The following is a 12,867-nucleotide window of genomic DNA, read 5'->3' on the forward strand; positions in this document are numbered from 1 at the left end:
TATTGCCCCCTGTAAAGTTGTTTGCCGCATTGCTCTCTTGTGTTTTACATGGATTGATTCATTGAATTTGAGCAAATAATAAAAAAAATATCGTTGAAGTGGTTATCCAAAAAAATATCTTAAAATATCGAGTGAAGGGTGGCCTAACAGTACAGTAAAACCAGAACTGACCCTTCGTAGTCAAGAGGTTTTTCCCGTCATTTCGTTGGTACAGTTCGTACTCTATAGTTCTGCTGAGAAGCGAAATTCACGGGGACTTTCCGTTAGCGTAAGGGGCCGTTTTAAAAATGAAATACCATTCTTTCTTGATGGGCGCGGTAGCCCAGGTCGGTAAGATACTCGCCTAAAGTACCAACGGATGTTTAGAGGTGTCGCGAGTTCGATACCCGGTTCGTCCTTGTCAGGAAATTTCCTGACGCAGGGGTACAACAGGAACGGCGACATGACAGCAGAAAAAATTGCTACCGCAGGGAGTCCCCCCATCAAGGGGTTAGCGCACCAACCTTTCGATGAGTATAAAAAACAAGACTACCTTTCGGAATCGGCAATAAATTTTAGGTCCCGGTCTAAAAAAAAAAAAAATTAGCCCTCGTGTGAACAAAATGACTGGTGCGACAAAAATGATTGTTTCCTGATGCGGACATCTGTCGAGTTCCCCTTGACATAGGACCGTAAAAAGTTAAAGGATAGTCTAGCTCAGTGGTTCCAAACCTTTTGTTTAGTCCATGCCCCACCGAAACATCTCTGAAATACTGATGTCTTTCCACTATTTTTGTTAGGGGGTACCCCCGTTACTCTTGAAACTTCATAGTTCTATAACAAAGTTCCCCCTCGTCAGACTTGAGAACCATTATTTTACTTTGTCTCCTGAAATTTAAAACCAGGGTTTTAAAATTTCAAGTCTTTGTTCACCGCCCCCCCTCCAATTTCTGTCTACTTTTACTCTGTCAAAAGCAGTGGTTCTTAATCAGGGGTCCGTGAGCTTAGATAAGAAAATAAAATATTTTATAGGAGTTCGCGATTTTCATTTTATTGGCACGGGGGGATGAGTCCGTGGACTTACCGGCACAAATTTTCCATGGAACACAAAACATTAAGAACCCTTAGGCAATGAACTGAAAGGAGTTTAGAGGGGGTTCTCCACGCCTTCATAGAAAAACTCAAATTACCCTCTTGTGGACCCAACATTGGGAAATTCACCGGTCTAGTTCTATCTTGCTTGTAAAATAGTAACGGCCGTATTCACCGACAGAGTTTAAACTACAATAGCAGATGAAAGGATTGGAGATCGACACGGATTGGCTAAATTCGGGATTTTTACGAATCCGTATTGATCTCTAATCCTTCAACCTACGATTCAGAGTTTCAACTCCGTCGGTGAATACGGGCATAAATTTGTTGATCGCCAGTCGAAGCTTTTATTTTCTCCGTCATTGCCTCCTTCATATGAAGAAGTTAAAATTTAATGAAGAAAAAGCAAAAAGCGTTCACGATACCAAATATAATAATATTATAAACAAAACTAGTATTACGAACAATCAACGTGTAGTTTGAGAGACGTGCCAGTACATTCAAAACTACAGAGTACATCTAAAGCTTGTAAAAACTTTGAAAGTAACAAATGAAGGTAAATTATGGCTTGCTTAAATGGAATCAGAGGAAGATCGGATTTTTTTAAGTGCCAAAAGTCGACGATTGATGACGCTGACATGGAGTAAATAAGGTCAATGAAGAATACACGCGCATCCATCTAATTTATTGACGGCCTGATTATTACACACACACACGCACGCACGCACGCACGTACGCACGCACATACTTCTTTAAAAAATCTTATTTGTGCAACCCACAATTTTTTTGTATCATCATTTGCTATATTTTTAATTAATTTTCAAAGTTTAACGAACTTTTGACGGACCTGGTAGCATGAATACGATTCATATATAAAATAATAATAATAATTGTGTCAAATGAAATCTTACAATATTCTATTCCCATGATGATGTCTCTAAAATAATGCCATGCTTTGTCTTCGGGTAAAGGGCACTTGGTAGGTAATTGCATTACTGGGCTGCAAGAGAAGATACATTCATTTCTAATGACAACATCGTATTGAAATGCGAATAAAATCAAACCTCGTTAGCGGGTCACCCTTATAACGTGTCACTCCGCTGTGTGTGTGTGTGTGTGTGATCGGGAAGGTTTTTACATTCTCGATTGTCTTTTATGGCGTTCCTGACATATAGCGTCAAACTTGATCTGCTTTATTTCGGTCACTCCGAAATTTTTCGGTTTCTTATTACGCTTTCATTTCCAATGTGGCAAATATAATGCGGATCAGGAAAATTTTAAAAACCGCTTAAAGGGTTAAACTCCTGATAAACGAGTGTTTCCAAACTGCGCCTAAGGGGTCACTTCTGTAAAAGTACTCTTCATAAATTTACCGCAGAAATCGAAGTGCTCACTTACCTGTTAACACCAAATCTCATTATCACTAAACCTACCTATACACTTCATGACCCTGGGGGGGCCTATTTGGCGAGATAGGCCTAAGAGAGCCCTGTGATAGGCTCCCAATTAGTTCATGATCCCCCACTAGACTTTAATTCCCAGTCACCGATAACTTAATTTCGTAGTTTTGTTGTAAAATGTAATGATATTTCTTTTGTTCTCATATGTACGAGAGGTGCATGCACCTGAGGGCCTCGTCCAAGGAGTGAACCCACCTTAATGAGGTTTGACTGTGTATGATAGCTATAATTATAGGCATAGTATAAAGTATTTTTCACTTGATATAGATGAAAATTTGTCTTTTTTTACCTCAAGTAACTCGTAAACAGTTGGGTATAGCAACTCACTTTCAATTAGAAAAAGTATTTAAATAGCGAGACCATTTTAGATGTGTAATTTAATGTACGAAGAGAAGTATTACAAAATTTAATTTTCTATACGGTCCCTCCCCTTCCCTAACTTTCCATTAGAGAGAGAGAGAGAGACAGTGAGAGAGAGAAAGGACAGTGGTTCAAATACTTTCAGCCGTGGACTCCGACCCCACCCCCCCCCCAGGAAGTCTGCAGTCTCGGTCTGCCATGGACCACTATTTATAGCAGCAAAAACTACAGTCACCGATCAGCGAGAACGCTCTCGAATAAAGAAGGACATTCTATCCAGTACTAGGTAAATGTGATGCGACGCAGCAATGTCATCTACTGGACTCAAAACGACTAAAACATACACCTATCGAGAGATGTCAACGCAAGTACAATTTTTGTCAAATCGCAACAATATTACTACTGCCGTCATCCAACGTTGCAGCGATGGTTTTGCGCATTAACCTAATTAAAACGTTTCCTGTGAAGTAGTTTATTTATATCATTTTTTTCCAACTTATCATTAATTTTTCTCTTGCAATTATACAATTCGAACGAGGACCTCCAGTGCTGTTGTTCACAGTGGGGGGGGGGGGGGTTCCTGGCGCTCCCAATCGGCAACTGCCGAAGAACGTTGTTGCCCTGCTGATCTTGACCCCAACAAAAAAAAAAAAAAAATCAATATTTTCAAGTGCAATTTTCACCGAGATATTAGAATTCAAAACTCACTGAAAATGAAGAAAAGAACAGATAATTTAGTGAAAATTAGGAAGAATGAGGGAAAGAACGGTTCTTTTCCTCCTTTTCAGCGATTTTTGAATTTGAATACCTCGGCGAATACTGCCCTTAAAAACGTATTTTATTGGGTTGGCCGCAGAAGAGACGGGGGATCGTATAAAAAATAAATTTTACATGTCGATACATATACGGCTCTTCGTAAAATATAAATGACACATCTAAAAGATTCACACATTATTTCTTCAAATACTTTTTCTAACTCCAAGTATGTTTCTGTAAGCAATGGCTTACGAGTTATTTGGGGTGAAACAGACTCAAGTTTTCACCCTTTCATCTGAAATAATTGCACTCATATTCCTCCCGAAATCTGACATGGATGAATAATTCAGCCGGAAAATATTCTCCCCCTTCACAAGATGAAAATTTTCATGACATATAGAGTTATATCCTCCAGGTTTCAGTTACTTTTCCACGGGAAATAAATTGATAAATATTCAAAGGAATTTCCTAGAAAAAGAAACTCATTCCGATGCAAGTGGTTTCACGCGAATGATACGCAAAAAATATATATTTTATTTATTTCACGCAATGCGTTCGTTATAAGGGTGTGCCTCATCTCAAGCTCGTGAATTTGCATATCTTAAAGGTTATATACACGAAAAGTATATCGGAAGAATAAAGGACATGCAAGGAGAAGCAAATCCGATGCAAAGAAAGTGAATTCAAATGGAAATATATAGATTTCAGAGGTTCTTTTACAACGTCAGAGTAGAAAGAAATCTCCATTGGAGAAGAATAGCGTCCATATTCTACGGTAGAAGAAATGGAGAAAAATATCATTGCTTTCTTGAAGAGAAATTTCGTATACAAAATTTATAAGATGCATTCAAAATAATAATTTCAAAATATAAAAAAATAAATATCGCACTCACCCGTGCTCCACAAGCTCAAAAACTGTAAGAGAAAAACATTTTCTATTTTATGTTATCCATAAATGTCAAAATTATTGATTTCTCGAATATCGAAATGTAATTTAAAATGCACGTATATATCCCGAGAACCAATCATCATGGCGTATTGTGCAATTTTTAAAACCTTGAATGGGTAGAAAATTGACGAAGGATTCTTGGGGATTTCCAATCTCGATACATTTACGATTCTTGCATAGTAGATTATTGCCGACTGAGATATATAGGTGGGGATTACGATTTATCACGATGGGTCAACAAATCCTAGGATTAGTTGATTTACTACGTTACTCCAAAGTAACGCAAGTAAGAAATCCATGGATTTTCTTCGAGAAAAATTCTCACGCTGTTTTTCTGTGTTTAATTACTGCATATTTATATCCTAATTGCATCATATTACTACATAATTACACATAATTACTACATGTTCTGGTAAATGTCATAAATCGGCTAATTGTGCATAATCGGTCTCGGTAAGTTTGATAAATTTATTACTAGTAATTGTTCATAATACCCAAGTGTCGTTGATAAATGCTAAAAAATTATTATTTTTTATCGGTGCTTTATGCATAATACCCTAGTGCAGTGTTTCTCACCTCTAGTCCGCGGACTAGAGGTGGTCCGTGACGATGTCACAGGTGGCTCTCAGGCAGACTCGATAAAATTATTCAATCGTTGTAAGCGATATTAGTAACATCCATTTTTATGGGTTAAAATATTCAAATGAATTAAAACCTTCATACTTAGGTTCACCGTGCATTCTCGAGCAAAATGCAAGAAATTGCGATCCTAAATACGAGATGTCACTAAATTTTTCCAATTGCTTCAAATGGAACTTACTAATTACTGCTAAAATTGAAGAAAATTATCGAAATAAAGGGCTGCTAGAAATAGCAATAAACAAAAATGCATTTCACGAAAAATCTGATGACCACATTTCTTTGAGGAAAAGTACGATAAACCGGAATCTTAAATAGTAATCCGTAAAATACGGGACATCGCCAATAGTCATCAAAAACCTTGTCAGAAGTAGGCACAATCATCAATCATAATTATAATTCGGAAAAAATTGCGGACAAAACGTTAAACCTGAAATATATGTGAGATGAATATTCATAATCTTTGCCGTAATTGATTGTCATAATTTTATATATGTTATGAATAGGTTGTGTGTGTATTCACGACTTTGGTTTATATTACAAATTCAAACAAATATCGTTGAAAAAACGGTACAAATGTATAAAAATAAATCGGGACAACGAAAATTACAGAAGTGTCCCGTAGTACGGGACACAAGTAGTCTGTCAAATAGTTTCAGACATTTTGCAGACTCTTGTTTTCCGAAAGGTTGAGGAAACACAGCCCGAGTATAATTGATGAATTAGATAAATATGAAAAACCAAATTAGTCTAGTCTGCTTGATAAATATAGTGGGAACCTCGATATAACGAACTCCCGTTTAATGAATTTAACGATTAAAATGCTGGTTTTATGATTAAAAATTTCATTAATTCAAACAATTTGTTGAAAAAGTTCGTTATATCTGGGTACGATCGTAAAATATGTTAAATATTAGTTCTCTATATTGAGGCCCGTTTTAAGAATTCGCCATATTGGAGTTATTTCGGGGATGCTTTAAAAAAATTGTTAAATCAAATGAGTTCATTATACAATCGACGCTCGATTTTGCGAACGTCAAATTTACGAACTGTACGTCTCACGAACTAATCTTCTGGGGTCCCAAGCAATATACTATTCTCTAAACATCTTTCCCATTTACGAACTTTAACTTTACAAGCCAATGTTTCATGTCCCTACGGGCTCATACAAACGAACGTCGACGGTATCTAGTTCAGACTCGGGGACACGAGTACGGTCATCTAAATAATAAATCTTATCACGGCAATGAGTCCGATTTATCACATTTACCAAATACGAAATGGCGATTATGCATAATAATCGGTGTAAGCTTCATCACAGAATCAAATCGTACTTGATTCATCACATTTACCGTTCATTATGCATAATTGCCGTCTCGTATTTGGTAGATGTGATAAATCTAGTATCTACAATTTACCAACGACGCTTAAGTTTTTTCATAATTACTGGTCGAAATAATAAATTTACCGAAATTTATCAAACTTAAGAAAACGATCGGTCTTTATGCATAATAGCTGGTTATTATGTATAATAACGTTTAATAATGTGTAATTTATCACATTTACCGCAACATATACACTATATTGTCGGTGTTCAAGCGGAAGTCACCAAATCCAGTTTTGAGATTTTATTGTTATGAGAAACAGTAAAAATTATTTTCAAGATTTCTAATTACTACAGTAGATTTACTGATGTTTAGATACCTGTTTCGTGGTCCATAACTGTTCATATCATGAAATAACTAATTGGAAATTATAACCTACTGCAGTAGTCCGTCAAAAAATATTTGTGGACTTGATGAATTTTGCCTGAACGCCGACTATGTACAGGGTGATTAAAGTTCCCGTACTCTGAGCAGTTTTTCTTCAAAACTACTCATTCGAATACAGCCAGATTTTCAGGATATCTTAATGAGACCATAAGAGAGAGAGATTTATGCCATAAAAAATAGTTCAATTTTTGACCACCAGTTGAATAAGTGGCGCTTGTTATTGCATTTCTTTTTCCCCCATGGTCTATACAGTACATATACCAAGTTTCAATGGAATACGTCCAACAGAACCGGCGCTACATAAGTCTGATTCGTGTCAGTTTACTGACACTGCTCAGACCAGTGTAGCGCCCGTCAGTATACCGACACGGATCAGACCTATGTCGCACGCCTTCTGGTGAACGTATGCGCTATATGGGCTATGGGGAATGAAAAAGAAAAAAAAAACAACAACAACTGCCACTTATTCACCTGGTGGTCAGAAATTGTATTATTTTTATTGTATAAATCTCTTTACTATGGTCTCATTAAGATATCCTGAAAATTTGCCTGCATTCGAATGATGAGTATTATTGGAGGAAAAACTACGCAGAGTGTGTAGTTTTTCAACTTTTATTATAATCACCCTGTAAATACTACAATACTATTTACGTTTCACTTTTTTTTTTCGAGAGCTTGTTACTAAAGAATAAGTATCAGAATATGTTTTATCGTTTACCCATGTAAAGATTATCACCATCGGACTCGTTGAGGACCTGCAAGAAAAACAACATTAATTGCATTTGAGAAAGCATATATAACAGGCTTCAAATAAACAAACATCTTCAGGATTGAAATTGAATTAGTACCTCGTAGAGCTTTACGATGTTCTCGTGGTCGAGTTTTTTCAGTATTGCTATTTCACGAGATAATTGCTCCAGGGGACTCTTTTGTTGCTTCTGGCCGTCTCTTCGAGGCGGAATACGGCCTTAAAAATTAAATCACAGACGTATTAAATAAGCGACTCTAAATACGTAAGGTAAAAAAAAAAAAAAAATCATAATCAAACATAAAGAACAAAGGAAAACGCGTAATAAATCATGTAATTTATTTCGTGTGTATGTAACTGAATCTTAATTAAATTGAAAAATACACCCTCAGGTGGTGACGAGTTAAGATCATTCCTGAGAACTACTTTTAACATGAAAAATTTGCATTTAGAAGCAATATTTCTTATTTAAAATACGTAATGCAGGTTGCTTTAATTTATTCCACATCCCCGCGTTATTATTACTCGCATAAAATTAATCAGTTGGCGTAAATTCCTACAATGCAGTGAAGCACAGCAGGGGCGTACTCAGGATCGACCTTTGGAGGAGGTACGAAAAGGTACGAGGGCCATTTTTTAATTAATTAATCTTCAAAAATCGTTTAAATTAACAGAAATTGATTAAAACAACGTATAAATTTTTTTCTTTCGTTATTTTAATTCTTTTTATATTTGTTTAAAAAATTAATTTTTGATAATCTCGGGGGAGGGGGCGGGCGCAGGAGCCCGCGATATCCTCTACGACTCTGCAGTATCCTACAGCAGTGTTTCTTAACCTTTTTTGCCCGTGGCCCCCTTTGAACCATATTTTTTTCTCGTGGCTCCCTTGTCTTACCCACAGTTTTCAACTCTCATCTAGAAGCAAGATCCTTTATACGTATTGAAATGATTTTTTTTTCAGTGAATTTATACTGAATGAAAATTTTGCAAAGGAAATTGGCCTCCAGACCACTGGCCTAGAATTTATTGATCTCCCCGCTAGTCCGAGTTCTATCAGGACCGTCTCAACATCATGCCCTCCTCAGGCAAAGTGATGCTATGGTAGCCCCATACTTAGCTGGAAATAAACAGCCTATACATATTTCCATATTTTCAAAATTAATTGTACTATACAAAATATCATAAGGTAGGGTCACTTATGGACATGAGGCCCTCACAAGAGTGGGACTGACAGAGCTACAGCCCGGAGCCTAATATAGTTTTCATCATTTTCTGTTTTTCACACAATAAATTTAATATAGAGAACGGGGTCTGTGAAAAATCTAGCCGGAGCCCTGCGAAAAAACCCCATCATAGGGAAACTGTTGCAAAATGTAGGCGGTGAGGCCCGGTCGGGTCCATGCCCTGGTTTTGTTGGATTCTGTTAAGTATATAGTCACTAATATAAAGCTTTATTTCTTCACACCTTAATTTTTCTTCTCAGCTCTCTACAGACCTCCAAACCACCTGTCATGGCCCCCTTTCTCCATGTTCTTCCGTGGCCCCCCCTGCAGTATCCCAGTACCACTAGGTTGAGAACAACTGGCCTACAGTACAGTGCATTCTTAAGTAGTGTTTTTACCTGTGGGTCATATGTGTTCCCTTGAAATCCTGGGACAGCGTTTCTCAACTTATGGTCTGCGACGATGGAACAAGGGGTCCGCAGACAGACTTGATGATTTAATTCTGATTTAATGAAATATTATTCTATTGGATTAATATTTGTAAAATCTTTATGGATTCAACTAAAAAAGAAAATGGATCGTCATTCCGAGGGCAACCATATTTCACCAGGGATAACTTCGTAAAAATTGCGATCGTAAATGCAGGATATCGCTAATGGGATCCAAAAAAGGCGATTTTTCCAATATTTATATATATACTAAAATACGTCTAAAGAAGAAATGTGCTGTTGCTGAAGAAGAAAATCATATAGTAAAAATCATATAGGCCTGCTGTGGAAGGACCATACAGTCCCTTGGGGCTACGTAGTGCATGTAATATATGTGTGTGTGTTTTGTGTCGTTGTCTTTGTGTAACTTATGCTTATATTTGTATATTATATTCTATATTTGCATATTATATTATATACATTTTTTTCAAATCAAATCAAAGTTATTGTTATATAACAGTACAAAAAAAGAGAAAAATTTACCAAGGAGTCAATCAAAAAATGACCCATTCTGGTAAATGCTAGTAAAAATTAGTATGAAAAACAGAATAGTGTCAACTAAAAAAAAAAAAATCAAAATTATTCAAATTAAAATAAAAATTCATGGCAACAGAGGAGTGCAATTTAAAAACAGTTCTACATGCTGCAACTAAAAATATTAATTTATTGGATGTTGGAATAAAAGCAAAAACGACTAGATGCAGCATGTAATTAAATTAAACTGTTACGTTATTTAAGGATTATATGAGCAAGAGAAAAACATTAAAACAAATTTTCTATACCAACATGTATTGCTTGACACATGTTTTAAAGGATGATAAATTAGTATTGTGAGTGATTTCTGGTGGTAATGTATTGTAGAATTTTGGGATAAGGTAAGTAAAATGTTTCTTCAACAGTGTTTTATGAGGCAACGGAAGTGAAGTGAATACATATTATTTAGTCTATTTAAAGATCGAGATGTATTTAAAGGCAAAGAGAATTGACCTTTGAATAGGAGGAGAATAGATTCATAGAAATATAATTGACGTAATGTAAGTATTCCAAGATGTTGATGAAGTTGTATTGACGGTGTAGTAAAATTATTTGTGATGATTCTAATTATTCTCTTATGGAGGCTGATTATGGGGTAAAGGGTTGAAAGATAGTCAGAACCCCAGACAGTTAGACCATATAGTAAGAGTGAGTGAAACAAGGAGTAATAAAGAGTTAGTAAAAACGACTGATTCAAGTAAGGCTTGAGATAGTAAAATTTATAAATTGCTAGCCGCAATCTTTTTTGCAAGTATTTGACATGACTCTTCCATTTAAGATTGTGATCAATGTCCTCAAGGTATTTAATTGTAGTAACTTGTTCGAGACATGAGCAATTACAATCAGAATTTATATTATATTATATTATATTATATTATATATTTGTATCTTGTAATTAGTTGTTTTTCGTTTAAAAAAATGATCTGCTAATTAGTGCGACAATTTCTAAAGCCCGGGAAAGCAAAGGGCCGATGCAAATAACAATAAAAAAATTTATACAAAAATTGCCACGTTTTTAAGACAAATAAATTACACTGGTCGAATGGTCGACGCGTTTCGGCTCTTCAATGGAGAGCCGTCATCAGGACCTCGTGGTCAGAACTCACACGAATGAAGAGTGATGTTTACGTCTGGTCGTCCGAAGAGTTCGCCTTTGTATTTGCTGCGTCCGAGTGGTCTTTGGATGCGAATTGGGGAGCCATCTGTTGTAAAGTGTTGAAAGTTTTTTCACGACTGAGGTTAATAAAGCCTGTCCAAGCTGACGAAATAGGTGGTGTGTTTCTTCCATCATTAACGAGGAAATTCTGGCATGTTCTGATGAAGTATCCCTCGAGAAAATTCAATTCCGAATTGTGTGTTGCTTTTTTAAAAACAAATGCTTTGTCAAAATCAAAATGATGTGAATGTTGCCAGCAGTGTTGGGCAATAGCCGAAGGGACGGACGGATAATTCGGCTATTGCCCAACACTGCTGGCAACATTCACATCATTTTGATTTTGACAAAGCATTTGTTTTTAAAAAAGCAACACACAATTCGGAATTGAATTTTCTCGAGGGATACTTCATCAGAACATGCCAGAATTTCCTCGTTAATGATGGAAGAAACACACCACCTATTTCGTCAGCTTGGACAGGCTTTATTAACCTCAGTCGTGAAAAAACTTTCAACACTTTACAACAGATGGCTCCCCAATTCGCATCCAAAGACCACTCGGACGCAGCAAATGCAAAGGCGAACTCTTCGGACGACCAGACGTAAACATCACTCTTCATTCGTGTGAGTTCTGACCACGAGGTCCTGATGACGGCTCTCCATTGAAGAGCCGAAACACGTCGACCATTCGACCAGTGTAATTTATTTGTCTTAAAAACGTGGCAATTTTTGTATAAATTAAAACCAGGCAAAGTTACTCATTTTTTGTGATAATAAAAAAATTATTTTACGGACAAAAATGGTCATGACAAGGTGATCATGTTCCATTGAAAAAAATGACTCAAAATTGGGATCCTAAATACGACAAAATACGAAAAATCACCAATTTTTTCACCAAAGCTTTGCCATGTCTGAAAAATCACCAACTGTTGCAGAAATTAGTGAAAAATGAGCAATGGGCGTGCAATGAAATTGCAGCGCAACGAATTGCTAGCTATTGAAAATCGAAATGAATTGAAATGCAGTCCACGGAATTATCACAATTTAATCAATAAGTTGTAATCCTCTGGAGGGAATTTTCGTCCCTTGAGGAAACAAAGTGTTTGCAGTAATACGTGCGTGTCGCTGTGGTGGTCGAGTGGTCATAGTGACGGACTCGCGTCACGAGGTCCCGGACCCCACCGTCACCACAGTGGCAGTCGGCTGAAGTTGGTTTTCTGTGGTTCCCAACTTCAAGACGCGAATGCGAGCCGATCTCCCCTTTAAAAAGTTTCGCCACAGAGAGCAACAGAACATACAAACAGCACAAATGTAATTCAATCACAACACATCACTCACTTCACTTCCGAAATATAGATGGCGACACTGAAAAATCAAACACAACACAACATACGCATTCAGACTGTTAGCTACACACACAGTTACACTTCCGGCGCAACTCACTAAGGTAGTCAATCGCCCATAGATGGTGATAGACCTGAGTTGTGCTCGGTTTGAAAGTACTGTGTGCGTGTATTTGTGCATTGTATATTGGTATTTGATATCACGCACTTACATTTGCGTATTACATATTTATGAAATAAATAAAAAAACCTAATCATGGATGGTAAAGAGGAAAAGCACGTTCTTCTCAATTATGATTTCTCAATTTTTAGAGAAGATTTCTGGAACTAAATTTAAGAAAGTATGTAAACGGAACGCTCTATTTCCTTCT

The 12,867-nt window shown here is 36.6% G+C and overlaps 1 protein-coding gene across 1 annotated transcript in view; it reads right to left on the minus strand.

Annotated features, from left to right (window-relative positions):
* The window catches only part of LOC149075497 (calcium/calmodulin-dependent protein kinase kinase 1-like), a 113,815-nt gene that overhangs the window by 24,341 nt on the left and 76,607 nt on the right, over positions 1-12,867 (minus strand). The window contains exons 6-9 of the mRNA XM_089242863.1: positions 7,856-7,974; positions 7,726-7,762; positions 4,541-4,562; positions 1,983-2,071 (exon numbers count right to left, since the gene is read on the minus strand). Coding sequence (XP_089098989.1) covers positions 1,983-2,071; positions 4,541-4,562; positions 7,726-7,762; positions 7,856-7,974 — 267 coding nt within the window. The remainder of the gene's footprint in view (positions 1-1,982; positions 2,072-4,540; positions 4,563-7,725; positions 7,763-7,855; positions 7,975-12,867) is intronic.

This window comes from Pholcus phalangioides, unplaced genomic scaffold, assembly GCF_987345545.1.
Source record: "Pholcus phalangioides strain wild (caught in Gottingen) unplaced genomic scaffold, Ppha-v1.0 ptg000015l_1, whole genome shotgun sequence".
Taxonomy (NCBI): Eukaryota; Metazoa; Arthropoda; class Arachnida; order Araneae; family Pholcidae; genus Pholcus; species Pholcus phalangioides.